Source organism: Mesoplodon bidens (genome assembly GCF_964165515.1).
Source record: "Mesoplodon bidens genome assembly, chromosome: 12".
Taxonomy (NCBI): domain Eukaryota; kingdom Metazoa; phylum Chordata; class Mammalia; order Artiodactyla; family Ziphiidae; genus Mesoplodon; species Mesoplodon bidens.
In genome coordinates, this window is record NC_138168.1 from 55,609,997 (window position 1) to 55,634,381 (window position 24,385).

The window sequence follows — 24,385 nt, forward strand, 5'->3', positions numbered from 1 at the left end:
TTGATTTAGGTCAGCTATTAAGGCATTTTTCAATGCATCTATCTTGTTTGTCAGGAGCAAAGCACTGGAGAGCACATTTTTTGTGTGTGTTGTTTTTACAAATATGGTAGTTTCTTTGCATTTGACCAAGAGCCTACAGGAAGGCTTATGAATCTTGATTATCAGGATCTAGAATATGTTTAAAGGTGCTGGGATATTTCTTGGAACTCTCAAAATAATCTGGTAGGAGGTTGTGATGGAGAAAATGTTTACAAAGAAACAGGAAGATCATTTCAGGTTTTACACCACTCCCAGACACAAAGGCAATAATGAACTAGGGTGAGTGTTCGTGATGAATAAATCATTGGGGATCAGTTTTAAAGTCATCAGCCAACTTACCCTATTCTTAGCTCTAGCTTCTGTTTGATGAGTGGGAATGGCCAAGGAAAAGTATGGTGAAGACAAAGAGAAGTTGGGGGAATCAGCAGGTGCATGGTCCTGAGCATCAGAATATGAAAGAAGATAAGCTCTGCTCTGAATTCTCTGGCATTAGTCCAAACATATGCAAGCCTGAGTCACAAAGCTAGTCAATAATTCTAATGTCCATCATATTACGCCAATGCCAGAGGAACCTAAGGATGCTACTATTGCATTCTCAATAGAAGGTAATTAATTAACCTCCTTGTTGCCTGGTTATGATTTGGTTTGCAGTTTCTTGGACCATGGGTGAATCTTGCAACCTCAGATAAGTCAGACTAATAAGAAGCAAGTAGCGAGAGGATAGTGGTGGATGCCAGAAGGAATATAGCCAATAATAGGGCTAACTAATAGGGTTGTATGGTTTCTGGATGGTCAAGGCTGCATAAGCAGGGCTCTGCCCTCTTGAGTGTGTATAGAGGGCTTACATGAGTCCACTAGCCAAGGAAAGTCAGTAGTTGAACCAGCAGCAAAAGGCAACAAGATGTGTCTTTCTCTTACTCTTTTTCTTTGGAATAATCATCCCTAGCCCTCTCTATACCTCCTTAAATAAAGACACAAGCCTAATGATGTTTCTTTAAATGTCTAATTTACTCATGGTTATCACATCCCCAGTAAATATAGCCCCAAAGGATTTCCGTGTAATAATTCTGATTTTTGAAATGTAGCATTGCTTCAGTATGGGTTCTAATATATACATGCAGGTGGAGTCTATAAGAGACCAGCAAAGGTAGGCAATCTTTAAGCTGCTCCAGTGAAATAAGAGGCTATGTAGCAAGTGGAATTGCTGCATTGTGATTCCGCCACAGTTCAGCAGCAAGCTTCAATAATCCTCTCCAGAAACAATAACACTGCAGAGGTTAAAGTCACTGAAATTTTATAGGTAATACTACAATTTTTTCTTTGATTTTTGTATATAATGAAAATTATATTCAGAAAATAAAGGAAAGGTGACAATATAATTCTTCTAAAATTGTACCCAACTTGTATATAACAAAGATATTTGAGGGCATTAACACAGCTTGAATAAAAAAAGAGGTTCACTTTAAATAGTTCCAAATCAATAATGATTATGTAGTAAACCTTTATATACATGATTTTCTAGTGACCGTGGAGACATCTTGCAAATAGTAGAGAATTTAACGTTGAGGAAAAAGTGTTCCCTAGGAAACTGTCTGCAATTGTACATTAACAACAACAACATCAACAATAATAGAAATTACAGGAGCCAACTTAGTAAAGTGGTCAGTGTGGATATAAATTCTCCCAGATAGGGACTGCCCTAATGGTGCAGTGGTTAAGAATCTGTCTGCCAGTGCAGGGGACATGGGTTTGATCCCTGATCTGGGAAGTTCCCACATGCCACAGAGCAACTAAGCCTGTGCTCCACAATTACTGAGCCTGTGCTCTAGAGCCTGTGAGCCACAACTACTAAGCCCATGTACCAATGAATAAATAAATAAATAAATAAATAAATTCTCCCAGATAATGTTTTCCGAGACAGATGTTTACAAGTACCATTTCCAATGAGTTTAGGCTTCAGCACAAGTGAAGTCTTTAAGTAGTAGTTTAAATTTTTGATAATCATCATTGCCTGAAAGGTCATTTTAGAGGTAAGACCCAAATTTCTGTTGAGTTGTTTTCATACTGGACAATAATATATGGTCCAAGTATTCCTGTGAAATAAGTGCTCACCAAAATAAGTATATTTCATACTGCATTGGAAGGAGGGAAGGTTTAGATTTTGCATGTATATATGGATTTTCCTGGTAGTGTGTTTCAATCATAGTTTTAGTTCTCACACAGACGAGGACAATGTTTTTGTTAATTGTCAGATAAAATGAGAATGGAGGTGAGAAGGAGTCTTTCTCAAAGAACAAGTACTCACTGGTGAAAAATGGACTGAGCTCCTCTGTGGGAATTAAGGAAAGTCACCCCAATAGTAAAAGGACAAAGACTATTTTTCCACATCGCATATCCAGTGTGTCTATGTCAAATAGATTTTCTAACTTACGTAATGAGCTCTGCACTCAAAGCAAAGGTGCTTTGAAGAATACAAATACAAGGGCCCTATTTTAAGGAGCAAGCAGTATCTGTGTTAAAAATGAAATAAATGGGTGTTAAAATCCAACAGGCTTGACTTTGATTCTTGCCTTTGCCTCTTACCCATAGTGTGACACTGAGTAATTTAAATTACATGTACCTCAGCTTCCTCCTTTACTGAAATGGTGATATCAAGCACCAACTTGCAGAAACAAAATATATAAAGTAGATTGCAATGTGTCTGGCAAAGAGCAGATGCCCTGCTTCTGTACTTCTCCCAAACAATCCTCACACCTTTGTCTGGCTAACTCCTCATGCATCATACTTGAATTTAATATAACTCTTCAGGAAAGTCTCCTCTGATTCCCCAGATTTGATTAGGAAGTCGATGGAGATGGCTTTATGTGGACATTATTCTTAGAAAGAGGCCTGGGATTTGAATGGTATTTAAATAAGAATGTCATGCTCTTTCATAGCAATAAGGAACCTGATAAGACTAAAGCAGACAGAGTATGACTAGGAGTCTTTGAAGACAGCAGAATTCAGAACTCCAATTCTCAAGTCTTCCTCTCTATTCCTAGCTTTGCCATCTTTGTTTTGCCAATGATTACCAAGTGTTTGGAAAGATTATGCACTAAATATATAGTTAATGAAGGACAGAAAGGAGAGAACCAGAGGGCATGGAAGCAAACCCTTCCTATACTCTTTATTTTCCTTCTAATCTTTTTTAGCCCTTCCATTCTTTGTAAAAAATCATTTTTCTGTTTTTTTCTTTCAGAAATTATAATGAGAGCACTTTAAGTCACAGTGAACTGAAGGAAAGTATTTAACAGACAGGTAAATAAATAAAAGTTTTCAAATATATGAGAGTGTCCTGTGCAATTCTGACCCACAAACCTGCAAAGAAGATGACTAATGTACTGTGGACGCATTCAGATATTTTTGCTAATAAATTTCTTGTGTTATGTTAACTTGACTCTATTACCTTTATCCTTCAGAACTGAAGATGTCTTTCCGGATTTTTCTTTTCTAATTTCTGCAAGAAGAATCATAGGGAGGAAAGGTTACAAGGAATAATGGAGAAAAAATGGCAAGTTCTTTATGTGTTATGTTTACTGAGGCTTAAAGAACCAGAGGGGCTCTGCTTTGGTATTCAAGATACAGGTGTCTACTGGGATAAATTGCTTGTAACATATTGAACTAAATATACGGAAGACAGAAAATAAGTCCTGAAATTATTACAAGGGGCAGACTATGGTAGATACAAGAATGTACAAATAAAATACTATGGGCTTTGGAAAAAGAAGGTATGATAAGAGTTATAGCTAACATTGTCTACTTACTACGTGTCACAGGGAATGTTCTCTACTGTTTAGTCATTCAACATTCACAATAACCCTATAAGGTTGGTAGGTCTTGTTATTATTGCTACTTTTCACATAAAGGGATTAAATAACTTTCCCAAGGTCATGTAGCCCTTAAATGGGAAATCTGGGATTTGAACTAATGTCTCTCTGAACTCAAACACAAAGGTATTGGCTCTGGTAGCTCAATGATGGAATCAGGAAAGGCTTTGGCAGGTGGTACTGAAGAAGAACTTGAAAGCTGGAAAGGAATTAGACCAACAGAAATGAAGCTGAAAAGACATTTTAGGACAGAAGAGAGAATGGGGAGGCATGGGCTGGACAGTCTGTCAGTTTGGGTGTGTGAGTCACTTGTAACCAAAAGAATACAGTAGAAGTGTTGCTGCATGACTTCCTAGGCTAAATCAGGAAAAAACATGTAGTTTCTATCTGCTTCTCTAGTTCTGGGGGAAGCTGGCTGCCATGTAAGTACTCCAACTGACACTGCCATGTTGGCAAGACCACATATAGGCAATCCAGTCAGCACCCGCAGCTGAGCTCCCAGCCGACAGCTAGCATCAACTGCAAGCCATCTAAGTGAGCCATCTTGGACATCCAGAAGTCAGTTACTTTAGATGTCTACAGCCCAAGTCTACATCTGATTGTAATCACATGAGATATCCAAGTGAAAAACTGCTCAGTTTATCCCTCCTGAACTCCCGATCCTCTAAATCATGAGCAAAGTAAAATCAGCTGTTGTTTTATATCACTAAGTTCTGAAGTGGTCTGTAAGCAGAAACAGTACATGAAACAGCGAATAAACAACAAAATATTGTACCATGCACAATATAAGTTCTCCAGTAGAGCTATATAGATAACAGAGAAATGATTAATTCTACTTTTAAAACTGGGGAAGGTTTTTACTGCATTTGGGTTTAGGTTCCTCAGCTGACTAGAATTTCACTGGTCAGGAAATAACAATTTAACAGTATATCAGGGTGCAGGATGTAAGTCAGGTTTTTTTTTTAAAAGCTGAGGATCATACAAAAAAAGAACTCCTGGAGTTCTTACTTGGTTCACAGAAGGATAATCTACCATCAGTTGACATATGAAATATAGGTAACAGAGTTCTTTGGAGGAAGACATTATCTTTGTTTTGAATATATTGTGCTTCATGTGTCAACAAGATACCCAAAAAGGAAATGTCTTGCAAACAGTTGGAAATACAAGTGAAGTACATACTACATGCAAGTGTTGCAGAAGCAAATCAGCTTGAAGTCTCATTTACAAATGTAAGCTATCAATACAACCAGTAACATGATTTTTTTAAATGCCCCAAACAAATCTTATTTGCTTTGTTCACGTAGATAAACTTGATGTAGTGAATAAACTAAGTATACAAGGGCAAAATAAACCAGAAAGTTAAAAATTGTTTTCTTAACAACATATGAAATTAAAAGAAAAACTGATGTCCTGTGTTACTTTTTACCTGCATGTTTTAAATCCATTCTCATATAATTTGCCTATATTGATATATATTCATATATTGGTAATATAAATTTTATCAATTTTGCTATTGCCAAATGTTTAAAAATGAATACCACACACAAAGTGTGATCAAAAGAGCTATAAATAGTAAGCTAAATTTTAAATAATTTACTAGATAAAAACTATTCATTTAAAGTGAAAAATATTCAATTTCAATAAATCCAAGGTTTTTTTTAAAGTTAGGAACCTGAATATCTAACCAATAAAAAGAAATAGAAAATAGCATTTACTTTTTCTTCTAACATTATCCTCTAAGAGATAAAATGTATATATAATAATAGTGTTTCCGGGCTTCCCTGGTGGCGCAGTGGTTGAGAGTCTGCCTGCCGCTGCAAAGGACACGGGTTCATGCCCCGGTCCGGGAAGATCTCCTATACCGCAGAGCGGCTGGACCCGTGCGCCATGGCCGCTGATCCTGCGCGTCCGGAGCCTGTGCTCCACAACGGAAGAGGCCACAACAGTGAGAGACCCGCATACCTCAAAAAATAATAATAATAATAGTGTTTCCTTCTACAAGATTTTTGTAAAAGGCCTATGAAACAGACAAAATAGCAAACTGAAATAATGGACAATCTTGTAACAAAAGAAATCAGCACTGGAGTTCCTCCTCAGCACATAAATATTTTGAACCCCAAAAACAATGTGTTTAAAGGAAAGGGTATTGATTAATGATATCTTTTTTTTTTTTCGGTACGCGGGCCTCTCACTGTTGTGGCCTCTCCCGTTGCGGAGCGCAGGCTCCGGATGCACAGGCTCAGCGGCCATGGCTCACGGGCCCAGCTGCTCCGCGGCATGTGGGATCTTCCCGGACCTGGGCACGAACCCGCGTGCCCTGCATCGGCAGGCAGACTCTCAACCACTGCACCACCAGGGAAGCCCTGATTAATAATATCTTTGATCTAGCTATTAGTTATTCCTCATTGCTCTGAATGATCAAATTCAATATCAGTTTATTATTAGTGACATTAGGATATTAAAAAAATATTTCTGTTGAAGTGTTTTGGCTTGATGTCAATGTCAAGTGTAGCTAGATTGTGAAAAATGAAACTGAAATTGGAAGGTGTAAAAGATCCTAACAGGATCATCAGGCAGCCCAGATTTCCTGACTGTGTGAAGAATCAAACTCAAAATTCTTAACCTTTCTTTCCCAGCTAGCTCTACTGGAGTGTTCAAAAGTATCACTTCAAAAACTGTGTTTCTTTCCTCTTTTTGAAGATATATAATTTGCCTGCTGATTTGAGATATTGTTTCATGAGCATAATGAATAAGATCAAAGTATCAATTTTTTTTGGATTTTTCTTCTGATGGAAAGAATAGTTTTAAAGAACCCTATGGAGAGCTCTATCCGTAAGTTCAATGACAGATAATTCCTCAGATCATGACTATTAATGTACATCACACAGCACCAAAAATGTCAAAATTGTTTATAACATCTCTGTTGCATCCTAAAGTGATACTATCTTGTTCCTAGAGTGGTTCAATTGTGATTAGTTGCATGATTTTTAAATATTTAATATGTGAATGACCTACATGCATCTGTCATTGTTTTATGTTCATTTGGACATAATTTTGACAATCAGGGATATTTTAGAAAAGGTATTTTATAGCATTTTTGTAACTTTTTCAAACTCCAAAATATGTTTCATAAATAAATAGAGAAAAGAATTTTCAAGTAGTCTAAATGGTTTAGCATTCTATGTTTATAATCACCAAGAGAAAAAATAAAATATTTTGATGTTTTATGCAATACTAACTTTGAATGCTCCTGAAAAGATGTTGTCAGGGTTTAATTTTATTCAGGACATTGTCCATTAACTTTGTAATTAAGTATGACTTGGTCGGGATGCCATTTTTAACTTCCTTTTTGCCTTAGTGATGCATTTAATCATTTCCTGGTCTATAGACTAAATAACTTGGCACACATATTTTTAACATTTTAAAATATTTTTCTCTAAAAATCTGTTTAAAAATTATCAATTTAAAACATCTTCAATTCAATTATATTTATATGTTGGTGTCTTTTTTAAAAAAACTTGGAACTTTATTGTATTTCTTAGTCTTTTTTTTAATTAAAAAAAAGAATATTATTTTGCAACCTGTCTTATCCTCTATCTTTAACAGGACATTCTAATTGAAGAGTATAATATAAAATTTCTTTGAATGACATCTTAACAGTGTTGTTAGTACTTGAAGACTATGGTAAGGTATTTCTCAAGAAACTGTAAATAAGGGAATTCAGAATGTTCTCTGAAAGTTAAGCTAATAATCAATACAGAATGTGGAGAGTTGGGGAGTTCTGAAAGCACCAATTATATAATACTATATAACACTTTGTATATGCATTTCTGAGAAGCTTCCTTCAATTACTCAAGCACTGTGTTGTTCTAGGCAAGCTGGGCTGTGTTAGCATGTTAAAACTGTGACATGGAGCATGGCATAGGAATTCAAAACAACTAACAGATATAGAACTTGTCTAATGTGTATCTTGTAATCACCACGGAGATGGAAGTCTTGTCCAATGGACTAAGTATTCTAGTCCTTTTGACAAACTCTTTCCTATAGAAATATAGGTCTTCAAATTACCTTAGCTGAGGTACTTCCTGAAATCATCTAAATACTCTTTTCCTTTGACTGAATTCTGATAAAACTTTATAATTATGATGCTTTTACGCTGTGTAGCTTGGCTGCAAGAAGAGAATACTCTTCAGAATTCTGGACTGTACCTCAGTGGGGTACATTTTACTTTATCTGTAATCGGCTCTTTTAGAAAGATCAGCAATATGCAATTATTTAAAAAATAAAATAAGCACTCCTTTTTATATTTGGGAGCTGAAATAAACTAGGACACCCTAGGCATATAATTTGCTTTCTAAGCCCTAAAGAATTTGTTTTTAAAGAAAACTTTATTAGCTATGAATTTTTCTCATGTAATCATGTTCAACTTAAGATGTCAAAGTTCCCATGTTTTCTTCAAGAAAAAAATCTTTTTAACAAGACTGTAATTTCCTTGAGGGCAGGCAAAGCTAGGTCGTGGTCATTCCTGTATTCACATATAATGATGAAGTGTTGTTTTGTATGGTTAGACACTTTTTTTTTTTTTTTTCTTTTTGCGGTACGCGGGCCTCTCACTGTTGTGGCCTCTCCCATTGCGGAGCACAGGCTCCAGACACGCAGGCTCAGCGGCCATGGCTCACGGGCCCAGCCGCTCCGCGGCATATGGGATCCTCCCAGACCGGGGCACGAACCCGTATCCCCTGCATCGGCAGGCGGACTCTCAACCACTGCGCCACCAGGGAGGCCCTGGTTAGACACTTTTACATAAAATCTTGCTATGAATGGGATGTTTGTTTCACCCTGATATTCATATGTTAAAGACTAATACCCAATGTGATGGTATTTGGAGGTGGGGCCTTTAGGAGGTGATTATGTCATGAGGGTGGAGCTTCATGAATGGGATTAGTGCCCTTATAAGAAGAGACATGAGAAAGATGCTCTCTCTCTCTCTCCCTCACTCTCTGCACCATAGCAGGACATAGTAAGAAGACATCTGTTTGCAAACCAGGAAGAGTCCCCTCACCAGGAACCAAATTGGCTGGCACCTGATCTTGGACATCCTAAGCCTCCAGAAATGTGAGAAATACATTTCTGTTATTTAAACCACCTAGTCTATAATATTTTGTTATAGCAGCCAGAGCTGATTGAGACAAATCTCTAACTCCTCACCCATTCCGGGAGGAAGACATTACCTAGATTTTACAGATATGATAATAGGATCTAAGAGAGGTAAATAACTTGCCTAATGTCATGACTACTAAGTAGCAGTGGGAAATTTGAACCTGGACCAACAAAATTAAAGTTAGAGCTAAACTACTACAGTAAGTGCTGGGAGTACAATGGATTATAAAGTTGATAGCACCACAGATGACTTCTAGAAGTGAAGAGTGAGCATATTTGCATCACCACCTCACAGCAATGTTCTTCATAACTGCCAGTCTGCCATAGTTTTCCAAATTCTTTTCCAGAAGCAGGGACCATGTCATCTGGCAAATACTAGGAAGTCAATAACTATTCATTGAATAAATTAATAAATTTTCCAAATTTGTGCTGATCACATTTTATCAGAAAACTTAACTATTAAATTTTTACACAAAGGCCTAATAATCATATAATTGCCTTTCATGGTTAGTTATTTCCCAATTTTGCAGTCCCAACCTGACTAAGGTATCAAAGTAAAATGAAATCGCTGGTATTTGACAATTTTCATGGATAAAAACCAAAAATGATATATATTTCAACCTAACTTCACATAGCATTTTGCTTTCTTTACCTAAGAAATTTTGGATGGTGAATTTCCAGTGTTTAATAATCTCACACACCTATATTTATATACTTAATTTTCAATTAATTTTTGTAAAAATCCCAAATCATCTCTTCATTTTAAATGTAACATATTCTTCTATTTTCTATGACAATCATAATATTGTATATATTCTATATTGCCTTTTGAAATTCTTTTCTCAATTAGAGATCTTTTTCTACAAACACATTTATGTGCAATCTGAGAGATTTATCATTATAGTCTGTGTTCAAACATGAAACATTTTATGAGAGGATGTATATAGAAAACAAACCTAATTGAATATAAGAAGAATATTAACTTAAAATTATTAATAAAATAAAAAATAAATAGGATTTTAAAATAAATCCTTCTGTTATTCATAGTATGGAATATCATAGTATTTTGAAATTCACTTAGTGGATTAATTCTTTAAGATTTCCATGCCACTTTTTAAAATTAATGAACTATAATAATTTTTAGAGTAGATTAAGGTTTATAGTAAATTGAATGGAAAGTTCAGAGGGTTCCCACATATGTCCTCCCCTAATACACCCCACCTTCTCCACATCAAATCCCTAATTAATGTTGTATGTCTGTTACAGTTGATGAACCAATATTGATACATCATTATCAACCAAAATCCACAGTTTACATTAGGGTTCATTCTTAGTTTTGTTCATTCTGTGGATTTTGACAAATATATAATGACATATGTATACCATTATAGTAGGATATAAAATAGCTTCACTGCCCTAAGAATTCCCCGTGCACTACCTATTCATTCCTCCCTCCCCCCAAACCCCTGGCTACCACTGAACTTTTTACTATCTCCATAGTTTTTCCTTTTCCAGAGAGTCATGTAGTTGGGTTATATAATATGTAAACTTTTCAGATTGGCTTCTTTCACTTAGAAATAGAATTTAATGTTCCTCAATATCTTTTCATGGCTTGATAGCTCATGCCTTTTTAACACTGGAGAAAATTCTTTTGTATGGACATACCAGAATTTATTTATCCATTCACCTATTGAAGAAATATTTGTTGGTTCCAAGTTTAGCAACCATGATTAAAGCAACCATGAATAAAGAATATTTGTGTACATTAGTTTTCAACTCATTTGGGTAAATACCAAAGAGCATGACTGCAGAATTGTATGATAAGAGTACCTTTAGTTTTGTAAGCAACCACCAAACAATCTTCCAAAGTGGCTGTACCATTTTGCATTCCCTCCAGCAAAGCATGAGAGTTCTTGTTGCCCCACGTCCTCCCCAACATTTGATGTTTCAGTGTTTTGGATTTTAGCCATTCTAATAGGTGTGTAGTGGTGTCTCATTGTTTTAATTTGCAATTTCCTAATGATGTATGATGTTGAGCATTTTTTCATATGCTTATTTCCCATCTGTATATCTTCTTTGGTGAGGTATCTGTTCAGACATTTTGCCAATTTTTAAAATGATTTGTTCATTTTCCTATTGTTGAGTTTTAAGAGTTCTTTGTGTATTTTGAATAACAGTTCTTTATCAGATATGTATTTTACAAATATTTTCTTTTATTCTGTGTTTTGTCTTTAAATATTCTTGACAGTATCTTTTGCAGAAGTTTTTAATTTTAAAAGAGCCCAACATATCAACTTTTCACTTAAGGGTTGTGTCTTTGGTGTTGTATCTAAAGAGTAATCTGCAAAACAAAGATAAACTAGATTTTCTCTTATGTTTTCTTCTAGGAGTTTTATAGTTTTATGTTTTACATTTAGGTCTATGATCCACTTTGAATTAATATTTTGAAAAGGATGTAGGAATCACATCCAGATTCTTTTTTTTTTTCTTTTTGCTTGTACCACTTGCTGAGAAGACTATCCTTTCTCCATTGATTTGCTTTTGCTCCTTTGTCAAAGATCAGTCGACTGTATTTTTTGTTTTTTTTGTTTTTTTTTTTTGCGGTATGCAGGCCTCTCACTGTTGTGGCCTCTCCCGTTGCGGAGTACAGGCTCTGGACGCACAGGCTCAGCGGCCATGGCTCACGGGCCTAGCCGCTCTGCGGCATGTGGGATCTTCCCAGACCGGGGCACGAACCCGTGTCCCCTGCATCGGCAGGCGGATTCTCAACGGCTGTGCCACCAGGGAAGCCCAGTTGACTGTATTTTTGTGGGTCTATTTCTGGGCTCTTCATTTTGTTCCATTGATCTATTTGTTGATTCTTTCACCAACATCACAGTGTGATGACGAATGTAGCTTTATAATAAGTCTTGAGTGTCAGTCCTCAGACTTTGTTCTTCTCCTTTAATGTTGTCTTGGCTATTCTGGGCCTTTTATTTTTCCATATAAACTTTAAGATCAGTTTGTTGATATTCACAATATTTGTTTGTCAATATCCATTGGAATTTTTATCATGATTGCATTGAATCTATAGATAACTTTGTAAAGAACTTACATCTTAACAATTTTGAGTCTGCCTATCCATGAACATAGAATAGATTATTCTTAGATTTATATCTAAGTCTTTCCTTTTTTTGGCACTAATGTAAATGGTCTTGCATTTTTTATTTTGTTCATTCCAATTTTTGATTGCTGGTACATAGGAGAACAATTGACTTTTGTAGATTAACCTTGTGTCCTGCAACCTTGCTATAATCACTGATTAGTTCTATGAGATTTTTATTGATTCTTTAGAATTTTCTAAATAGATGATCATATCATTCAAGACAGTTTTATTTCTTTCTTCCCAACTGGTATGTCTTTTCTTTCCTTTTCTTGTCTTATTTCATTAACTAGTACTTCCAGTACAAAATAAGTGTGCTGAGAGGGGACATCCTTGCCTTGTTTTTTATCTTAGTGGGAAATCTTCTAGTGCCTCATCATTAAATATGATGTTAGCAGTAGGTTTTATTGCAGATGTTCTTTATCAAGTTGAGGAAGTTTCTCTCTGTTCCTAGTTTGCTGAGAGTTTGTATCATACATGGATGTTGGATTTTGTCAAATGATTTTCTGTATCTATTGAGATGATTTTGTTTCTTGTTTATCTGGTTGATGTAATGAATTACATCAATTTATTTTCAAATAAAAAAACAGTTTTGCTTACCTAGAATGAATCCTACTTGGTCATGGTATATAATTCTTTTATATACACTGTTTAATTTGATTTACTAATATATTAGACTTCAATGAAATTTTTTAGAAATCTTTAACAGCACTTTAAACTTTGTGATGGATATGTGCATATAAAAGAAAGTTGAGGTCTGAGACTCTCAAAAAGGCTTTGGTTAGAGTAAAAGCAAAAGCTAATGCCATTTTAACAAACTAGAAACTGTCCTTCTTACAGTGCTTAGCAGTGTGACAAAGTGATCCCCCTGCAGAACAAGAACCCCAGGTCTATTTAAGTTTCTTCACTTGGGAACAAAATGTTAGAAGAAGAATACATTTTTTGGTGTTTTGAAGAGGTAAACTTGATTCATTCAATAAATATTTATTCAATGTCTCTTTTGGGTTCAGAGCTGAGAAAAAGAAGAAAAGATGGTTTCATGGAGTTCAGTCTATGCTGGAAGGCATCCACCTAGACAGATTAAATACAATGATAGAGACACATACACAGGGCTCTGAGCTCATAGAAGAAGGACGGACAAACTACCTTATGCAATAAGAAAAGACCTCACAGAGGTACTGGCATCTGTGATCAATCCTGAAACTGGATATAAAATTTGTCATCAAAGAAGAATTGGAGAGACATCTCCAACATAAGGAACAACATAAGGAAAAATGGAGTGTGAAAGTTCATGTGGCTGCCTCGCTGGATGTACAAAGTCGGGGAGAAGTATGTGAGCCAAGGCTGGAAAGTCACAGTGAGGGATGGTGATAAAGAAACCAGCAGTACCCTGCTAGAGAATTTGAATTTATATCCTTCCGATGATAAGGAGTCTTTAAAGATCCTTAGTCCAAACATTTTTTCAGTTATTGTATCAATGAAATTAAACTTTTGCTCTTAAGAGAATATGATATGTACTGAACTGACTGACAATACTTAGAAAGTCATTGTTATTTTGTTTGGAAATATGCCAAAACTGAAACCACAATTCAACCACAGTTGTGTTATCCACACTCTCCTGTCTCCTGAGACAATACCTTCTTCTGTTTCATTTTTTATAAATTCTTTTGTACATTGTGTGTCATGGGCATAATTTCTGCATCCTGTGTTCCATTATTAGTGATCCCTGTAGCTAAATTAATATTTAGAGAACCTTCATGTCATTTCATTGGATATTCAATAGTATGCTTTGCTCCAGCGATGTACTTTTTGAAACTTAAGTATAATTTAAGTGTATATATTGAAATTCAAGTGAAGTAAATACTTCAAATATTAGAATTCTATTTAGTAGATTTATATAATACTTAGAAGTATTTTCATTTTAGATTCTGAATCTGACATTTCTGTTTATACTTTGGTACAGATTGTACTTGCAATCAGAAAAGTAAGTTTACTCTTCAGCATTTGGGTCAAAATTGGAAACGTCTCAGGCAAGGGAGACATTTCTTACAAATGAGAATTAGACAATATTAGGACTGGAAAGTTCTGTAGAGAATGCTTAGTAAAATAATCTTGGCTTAAAAAAGGAGATTTATGAAAAAAGTAAATACCCTAATGTCACAGAATAAATTACTGGAAGAGACAGACCAAGTCTTAAGTTTTATTTTGAGATAACTGTACTCTATTATTCAAGCAGATTAATATTTCTAATCATTATTAGTTTTTATCAGTTATTTCTTTTCAAGGACCAGCAATACAAGTGCTAACTCCAAGCTAAGAATTGTTGACCATGATTTTTATTGCCAAGACTTTTAACGAGACTATAGATGCTTTTTATGAGTTATCTGAGCTAGTATCTCTCTTTCTTATATAAAAAATCAAGTGAAATAAAACCCAAAATTAGCAAGTCAAAATGATGAAGAAATTTTCTAACTTATATTTTGCCACTTCATAATTCCAAAGGAGTATCTGAATTGAATTTTCAGGTTTTAAGAATTGCTTTTTATTTAGCATATAATACATCATTCTATGAAAAACCAGGGCAGTAATAATCAATAAGGTGCAAGTAAATTTTACGTAGAATTATGAAAAATTTTTTCATGTTTATTCCTGAAATGATTTGACCTATAATGTGTACTTTAATTTACAATTAGAAGAAAGTAATAATGCATTTTTATGTAGGGCTAATGATTTAAGATAATATCTGCAATTTGATTTTTAGAGACTGTAGCTTAAACTCCATTAATTTGTTCCAGGATATAACTTGGCAATTGATTTTAAGCAATTTTATTCAAGATTGTGTGTATTGTATTCCAACTATTTTTTCCCCTAAATAGGCCTCTAGTAGAAAATCAATTTATAAATGAAAGAAAAAAGTCAGTAAAAAAGGGATTAAAAAATTCTCCCAAAACAATCTTTGTTCTGGCCACTTAGCTTTGTAACAGAGCAGCTTATAATATACTTTCCATTAAAAATCCCTAAGGGAAAAAAGAGAATAAACCCATATGTGGTTTCAGAATAAAAGCAGGAGTGAAAGTAAATATTAATAGAAAAAAGAGACATAATTAGCAGTTTACTGTCCTTGAACTTGCAAGGAGCTGTTTTCTTTGTGTGTCATATGGTAAACACTACAATGCATTTCCTCAATCTTTTATATAATCTAGCATAGAGTGTCAAAGGAACAAACAAAAGTCAATTTTTCTCTGTGGAGAACAAAATTGTAATCTTCAAATATCTATACTGAGTAATTAAAATAGTTTTTGCTTGCCAAATCCTGGTTTTGGTGATCAAAATTCTCTATGAGGAAAAATAAGGCTTATAAGAGTTTTCATTATAAAGAGGATGAAAATGGTCTTTCACAGATTTAAGGATTTCTTAAAGAACCACCAACCTAATATTAAGATGTAGACAATGATCAAAAATACACTTTATCTGAAGTGCATTGTCATTAAATTCAGAAATCATATGACAACTTTTCTTCATATTTACAGTTTGATTTGACTGGGCTTTAGGAAATGGTTTATAACTGCATTCCATTAGTTTACATAAAGATTGTTGGACATTACATCAAGACAAAGTTTTAGAATTATAAGATAGATGAAGCAAGAGCACATGCTTGATGTAAAATGTTTGTTGCTTTTAAGAACCTAAAAGATGGATACAATTGCCATTAAGAAATTACTTTGATGAATCATGGAAGGGGTAGAATATAAACAGAGTAGAATAGGGTAGTAGGGGTAGAATATAAGCAGACACACTACCCCTATGTACATTGTCTGTTCTGGCAATGTCAGGTAACTTAATTTAGCTCATCTAACAGCCAGTTACTCTGACTCCAGAGTTAAAAAGTAACCTGGTGGTAAAAGTAGTGACCCCAGTATGAAGTGCAGGGGGAGGTTCCTGGGGTAATGTTATAGTTTTACTGTTCTTCTCCATGAAATGACCACAGTCTCCAAGAAAAGGAAAGAAAAAGATAGGCACAGAGGCCATATTAGGCAGAGGAGTGGTTCAGTTTCATGATAACTGAAAAGCAGAATTATGCATGACAGAAACTGGAATGTGGGCATTAAAATTATCTCTCTGTGTGACTTGTACTTGCCTATAGTATATACTGCATAAAATAAGAGTAATCAAGTTACACATTAGTTTATTAGAGAAAATGGATCATTAATACAAGAACCATTAATTTCTGAGGGAAAGGTACAGCATGAATGCACACCTTTTAGCATTGCCTCCAAATCTTGCCAACCTCACTGGCACACATTGCTCCTTTACTGGGCTGAAATTCTCTAGCGTTCAATGTCATTCCTACCAATAAATGAATCACATGAACCAAATGTTGCGTGGCAGGAGGTGGTACCCTGTAGGAGATCAATGCAACAATACAAACTTTTTGAGTGTGTTGTGAATCAGCTGTGATAGGTTGGATTTATACCTGTCTATTTATTAAAGTGATGAAGGGAATGGGGAGGAACATGGTGAAAAAGAAGGGACTAGAAAGAAATTTCCATACATGAGATCAAATGATTATGAGAACATTCTAAAAGTACTAAATGAAATAAAAGTAAGAAGTAGTAGTGAAATGTGTTATGTGAGCAAGTGAGATAGTGGAAAATTGCAAAAAGTTCTCTTGAAAATATATAAAATATGTAAGCAAGCAGAGTACACTCATTTTTACAAGTGTTGCATGAGCTCTGTATGTAGACCATCTTCTCTCCAAAGCCCACTCAATACTCCTCACACCCATTCCCAGCGCCTAGTCTGTTGTGGGCGCTCAATAAATATTAAACAACCAGAGCACAAACTATTGTCAAAAGTTTGGAATTCACAGGAATCAATACTATTGTTATTATACTTTAACATTTATTGAGGGTCAACAGCATGACTTAGTCCACATGTGTGCAAATAGGTTATTTTATAGCCACATATTAAGCAAATAATTAAATACAATATGTATCAACTACACCTTCAGTTTTACTACATTGATCTTAAATGTAAAATTGTTTCTCTCTTTTTTTATAGTGTTGACACATCATGAAGTATAAACATTTATTATTTAAATAAATAAGTTTCTCTCAGAGAAATCATTACTCTTAGATATTATTAACATTCACTTGAAAGTATGGGATCAATCTACAATAAATACACATTGCTGATTCTAAATAGACCAGTACATGTACAAAGAATAGAAGAATCTGAAAAGTGTCTGAGGACAATTACAAACACACAAACCATGTAATATCAGTTGGGTTTCACTTGTTGTTGTGACAATTTAAAACACTAATACAATTATGTAGGGTACCATTATTTACAAAATAGCAACAAAGGCAAAGAAAAACAGAAAGTCTTCAAGTGGACACAAATTACTGCACTTATGAATTTAAAAAGATTTCTTAATTTAAAGCAAAATATAAGTTTTATTACAGGAAATGAACTGCATTTGATACATTTATGATCCATATGCTCCAATTTTACCCTTAATAAAATGATTACTAATTGTGTTCAAATTTATTCTTGGTGGTTAATAGGTACTCAAATTCTATTTAATCATTTTTCATGAATATTTTTGTCATGTTTGTACTTAAGTGGATTTTGAAGTGATTTTTAATTGTTAAGAGGATGGAAAACTATAATTAATGTTTCTGTAATGAAATTTTCAGTTTAATTTTGGGATACTAAAATATCCAAGTTTATAAAGTGTGTTTTCCCTTAACATTTGAGTCTTAGAATCCTAGAAATAAAAGTCTTTCTAGACCAGCCTTCTCCTATAGAAGGAAGAGACTTTATATTCTGATATAAGGGATATACTACTTAAAAACTTTGTTGAACATAAATTTTTTTATGATTCAAAGGAATAGAAGATCATCTAATTCAGTTCTATAATGTAAAGCCAAGAAAAGTGAGGATAAGGCCTTATGTTTCTATATTTAGACATACATTGGCCTAATTGGGCAATTATTAAATTTTCTCTCTCATTTTAAGATTTTTTTTAATTTGCAATATAGAAGGTGCAATTGCTAAATTTAATTTATTCGATGTCTTTATCCATATGATGGTTCACCACATGCTGTTTTGTTATGTAAGAGTACCATCTACAAAGATCATAATAATGATATAATTAATGAATAATGCATATTTAATTATTAATTTGCCCTACTTTTTTTACTTTAAAATGAGAGTAGTTAGATGATTTAATCACTTATCCTTGTTTCTGAAATATTTGGCAATCTTTGCTATCAGAAATCACATTTGATTTACTAAAATATCTTAATTGTACAGTATTTAGAGGCACAGATCATCGATATCTGGATCACCTAGTATTCTTTTCTTCAACAATTCCTCTATGTTTTCATTCAACCCACAAGTATTTATTGAACACTTCTTACATGCCAGCATTGTTACAGGCCCTTAGAACAAACTCTTAAAGAAAGCTTTAAGTAATATCATGCACAGGTGTGAATGAAAGAAAAAGAAAGATGATATGTGAATGATTTGATTTATTACTATTTTCTTCACCTTTTCATTGTTGGATTGAAATCACTTTGAAGGAAGAAAATTAGAAACAAAGAGATGCTGGGACTCCAATCTACAACTCAGATCATTAAAGTTAGTTGTCTTGACTGGTCTCCTTCCCTGCCACATTAAGTAAGAAGTCACTGGATGCTTCCCTAGAGTGACTGCTTTGATCCTCTGGCTATTAACAAGCAAATACTATGAAAAATTTTCTTCTGAGAGAAAACAAGATTGAAAAAGAGAGAGGGAAATTGGATTTAGGGGGACAGGTCAATTCTGAAAAGTAATACTGAGGAAAAAGTACACTAAAAAATGAGAAATTAAATATCAAACAATAAATAAACCAAGCTTAATGAAATGTGATGTACTCTTTCTAGATATAATATATAAATATATAAAGACAAATCTTCATACAGTAGCACGTGTTGTGATGTTTTATCTTTGGCATTCCTTGGCTCTCACTATAAGGAGAGCAACATGTATTGTGGAAAATATTTGTGTCTCCTGATGCTTCTAGGTAATTGCTTTCTAAACAAGAGAAATCGTTAATGGTGTCTGTGGTGTGTGTGGGTGTGTATGTGTGTGTGTGTGGCTTTAGTGTGGGAAAATTTATAAAGAGTTTCTTAATACTCAAAATTCTGGTCTAGCCAATTTAAGATCTTTATGAGAAGAATAACTAAAAGCCACATGATCCATCATGAATTAAAGATAAAATAGAGATACTTTTTTGGACTTTTGCAGAGGTTAGATTAACTAAATTTCTAATTCTTAAATGTTATGAGGTCTAGTTCACTAAATTACATAAACATAAAATTTATTTCACCTTTCACTATATGAATTTTCCATAATGTAAAGTTTAGCTTAATCGATGTTTCCAAGTACAATTATAATGCAGACTAAGTTCAGAGGTTCAGTGTACACAGTTTTACATAGATCACACTGTGTATTTGAAATCTATTAAGAATTATGAGTGTCATACTTTTTCCCTAGTACAAGTCCATGAGTTCAAACTTAAATGAAAATAACTCTTTATAAACTATTTAACTGTACTTCAAAGAATTATGAACTAGTTTTAGATTATTTATACTTCTGAAAATAACTAAAAACTATATAAGGAAGAGAAATACACAATAGTCAAAGCATCATCTTATTATAAATATTAGAATATTATGATGAAATCTGTAGAATGTAATTGATTTATTATCACATAAATTCCTTGATTTATTAAAATCACAAAATATATATTTTCATATAAATTATTAGTCATAGATATACCATCGCAAAAGTATGCAAGTTATCCAAATACCTTATTTCTTATGATTTGTATAGTTAAAAATGAGGTCATTGCTTTATGATATTTAAAACTGAAATGATTTACTAAGTCATTATAAAAAGTCATTGAAAGAATCTCTTATTGTTTTTACATAAGCCAAGAGCCTAGGTGTTTATAAAATAGAAAGTATTTTTGATAAAAGAATGAATTATAAAATCATCTGGAGGAGTAAATTCACATCCCTAAGAGCCATTTCCAGTCTCCAAACTATTTGAGGCAACATTATAGAATTAATGAAACTGACACCAACATGAAGGTAAGAAGACATGAACAATCTGTGCTTAATCAGTTATATGTTAGGTACTATTATTAATGTGGACATTTTATATTCTAGTCAGTCTTCTCTTAATTTTCTGTGGCTATAAAAACAATCTGCAAATGCTGTAAGATGAGTAACCAACGCCTTTATACTAGAGGGGAGAAAAACTATGAAGCTTAGTGAAAGCAAAGTGCTTTGATTCTCATTTATATTGAAGCTGATTTTATAAGGAAAAATGCCTAAGTAAATACTATATACTTAACTAGGAGTTTATATTTTTTCGCATCCTTTCACATACGTTTTCTTGCTTGAACTCCACATCTTGTCAGACAGGCAGGTCAGGTATAATTAACTCTATTTTTTAGAGAAGAAATTTAGGCTCAGAACCTTGTCTAAGTCAACAAGTTGAAATTGGGATCCATGCTGCTAGAGCTCTACTTTATAATTCACAGACTAAAGTATCCACCTCAAAAAGAAGTTGACAGAAATATTTTATTGAATTCTAAAAGTCGAGGTAGTCCACAGAAGCCAAAATGAATTTGAAAACTTATTCAATGTCATCTAATGTGATTTTTCTTTTGAAAAACCAAAGGAAATATATTCTTGATGAAGTTTTTAACCTTAGTTTACTTATCTGAAATGTGAGGGTTTGAAGGATTTTCTTGATATATTTATGTAAAAATATCTAATTTCTGATATTAGGAATTTGTCTCAAATTTAAGAGGGGAAATGATTTTGATTTCATTCTTGACAAAATTATTGCTAGTTCTGATTTCATCTGTTTATTATAATAAATAATACATATTATAATATTATAATATATTAAAAGCCAAAGAGTGGGGGGAACAAAAATTAAAATTATTGGCACTATGAGCTCTGACAGAAGGCCCAACATCACTTCAAATGCTTTTATTCTACTCTGCTGTAGCATTTTTCTAAGCATATTCTAGAATGATATATTTATTATATAGCTGCATTAAAAAAAAGAAAATGCATTATTTATGGCATTATGGTTTATAACACTGAAATTGTAGACCTCTTGGGAGAATCAACTGCTGAAGTCGTAATATAAACGCAAGTAATTTACCTGTATTGCTGTTTTTTTGCTTTGTTTTAACATATTACTTTTCAAGCAGTAGAAATTGTTTTTACATAAACAGAATTGTGTCACCTCTATTCTTTAAGCTATGATCAGTCAGGTAGTGTTAAAACCACAAATCAAACAGAAAAAAATGTCTACCAATTGCCTGGAAGATTTCCTTATTCCCAACAATCTTCAGCATTTCTCTTGATGTAATTAAGCAGTCTGTGGAGCTTTCCTGTTCTGAACTTACACTCAAAGTTTAGTTATACAAAAGAACAAAAACCCAGATTGCCACCTCACATTCTCCCTGGCACAAAAAAACATGCAAGGACAGTGAAAGAGAGCAATCGATTTAAAGGTTATTGTCGTCCGCCTGTCTGAATCCAGTGCTTTCCTCCTCATGTTGTTGTCTTTCTAAAGATAATGTCAACCTCCTTCATTTTTTTTTACCTTGCTCCACTGTCTTGGTTGTTTTCTCTTCCTTCTTTCCAGGTACAGCTGCAAAGCAGAGATAAGGTTTAAATAAAATTCCAGATGTAAATGCTGCTTCTGCTCAAAAAGGCATTTTGTAACTCATTCAATGCCAAAATTTTCTTCTAGCTTTTTCAATATTTCTCACTTCTCTAAAATCCAACTGAAACCTACTATTATAAATCTAGTCTTAAAGAATTAGAGAAAAAAATAATCCCTTGCCCTCTTCTTACTAGTCTTTGCACACTGTTTTCTATCTTATTCTTTTATACTCTGCTTTGATAAACAAGCTCTATGAAGAATTCCACTTGACAGGATTATGATTAATCGACTTACATTCCAGGTAATTGCTGGAGCCACTTAGCGTCTTGAAAATGTCAACTAGATGCTCCTTAAATTCAAGCTTAATGTTGCTTAATCAACTCAAAGGACAGTGTAGTAATGTTTGAGATTTGCTTAAATATTAAATGAAGTCATTCCAAGTCACAAGTAACCAAAAAAGAAATAAGAATTATCACTTAGGTGCTGTTTCCCATGAACTACTGAGATTTTACTACTCTCGGTGGAGTATTATCTGCTTACCTTGTTATACATCCAAGAAATAGAGATGATTCATACAAAATCAGTGTATTGAAATAACTGATTCAAGTAAGGATCTTCAGAGGACATTAGCAACTATTAGATGAAGGATGAATGGGGAACTGGATATTGCCGTCATACCCAGGTATCACCCCCAAGAGTTGCATGGGGAAAACTGCAACTTGGAAATGAAGAAATGTGATTGTCACCAACTTAACCCACTGAGGAAACTTAAAGCCACTCATTCACAATAGGACACCCAGACATTCTGTGCTTCCTCATGACATGCAGTGTGATGGATAACTGTATCACCTCTGAAATATTCTTGCCAAAGCAGCCAACTGGAATCAAGTTAAGCCAAAGATTAAGCTTTCAGGTTAATCAAATATATGATATAGAGTACATATTAAATAATATTCTGAAGAAACAATTACATAAATCAAGTGTCTACAGAGTAAATGATCATGATCTTTTCAAAAAGTTAATGACATGAACTAGAGACAGAGCAAGGGAAAAAATGACTTTTTTATATAAAACTTGCTAAATTCACTCAGTTGTAATAGTTCAACTGTATATTCTTTTTTTTTTTTTTTTTTTTCTTTTTGCGGTATGCGGGCCTCTCACTGTTGTGGCCTCTCCCGTTGCGGAGCACAGGCTCCGGATGCGCAGGCCCAGCGGCCATGGCTCACGGGCCCAGCCGCTCCGCGGCATATGGGATCCTCCCAGACCGGGGCACGAACCCGTATCCCCTGCATCGGCAGGCGGACTCTCAACCACTGCGCCACCAGGGAGGCCCTGTATATTCTTTTGAATTTTTCAAGCAGATAATTTCACCTGTGAATAGTTTTATTTTTTACTTTTTTATTCTTGTACTGATTAATTCTATTTCTCACTTTATTGCAGTGGTTAAAATATCCAGTATAATGCATAATAGAAGTGCTGATAGCAGACATCCTTGTCTTGTTCCAATTCTCAGGGAGAAATCTTTCCATTTTTCTCCATTGAGTATAATATTGGCTAATGGTTTTTGTATATATCTTATCAGAATAGGGAAGTTTCTTTCTACTATAATATGAAATATATCAAATGCATCTTCTATGATAAGTATAATTTCCCTTTATTCTATTATTCTGATTAATTACATTGAATTTTGAAATTGCAGTCTAGAAATAAAACCAACTTGATTCCATTTTGTCTTTCTTATATAATATCAGACTAGATCTGCTAATATTTTGTTTAGATCTGTGCCCTTATGTTCACAAGAGAAGTTAACCTGTACGTTTTCTTTCTTTTTTGTTCCTTGCTAGGTTGTTGTATCAAGGTTATTCTAGCTCCATAAAATGAGCTCCATAAAATGTTTCCTCTTTTTCTGTTCCTGGAAGGTTTGGTACAAGATTGGTGTTAATTTTTCCTTAAATGTTTGAAAAATATTCACTGGTGAAGCCATCTGGCTAGACTTTTCTTTGGTGAAAAATTATAATTAAAGATTCAAAATGTCAATTGTATTAAAATTTTCAAACTCGCTGGGAATATTTCTATTTTAAATTATCTGTAGAATCTGTAATGATGACTCCTTTTAATTTTCTGATATTAATGTTTTGTGTCTTCTCTTTTTTTCTTAATAAGTTTACATAAGTGTTTATCAGTTTTTTCAGTTTTTATAGAGAATCTAATTTGGATTTATTGCTTTTTCTATTGTACTATTTGATTTCTATTTCTTTAGCTTCTTTATTTACATTTTTTATTTCTCTTTCTTCTACTTTCTTTGGGTTTCATGAAAATTTTAACATAAATTAAAAATTATTTTCTTCCTAAATGTTTGCTTTTCAGCCTTTCTTCTTTTCTAATGAATATTTTTAATGAGTATAAATTTCAGGTAAACACTGTTTAGCAGCATCTC

The 24,385-nt window shown here is 33.8% G+C and overlaps 1 protein-coding gene across 1 annotated transcript in view; it reads right to left on the reverse strand.

The window, feature by feature from the left end:
- Positions 1-24,385, reverse strand: part of TRDN (triadin) — a gene marked incomplete at both ends in the record, with an annotated part of 302,114 nt that overhangs the window by 66,389 nt on the left and 211,340 nt on the right. The window contains 2 exon segments of the mRNA XM_081251093.1: positions 3,485-3,535; positions 21,886-21,933. Coding sequence (XP_081107219.1) covers positions 3,485-3,535; positions 21,886-21,933 — 99 coding nt within the window.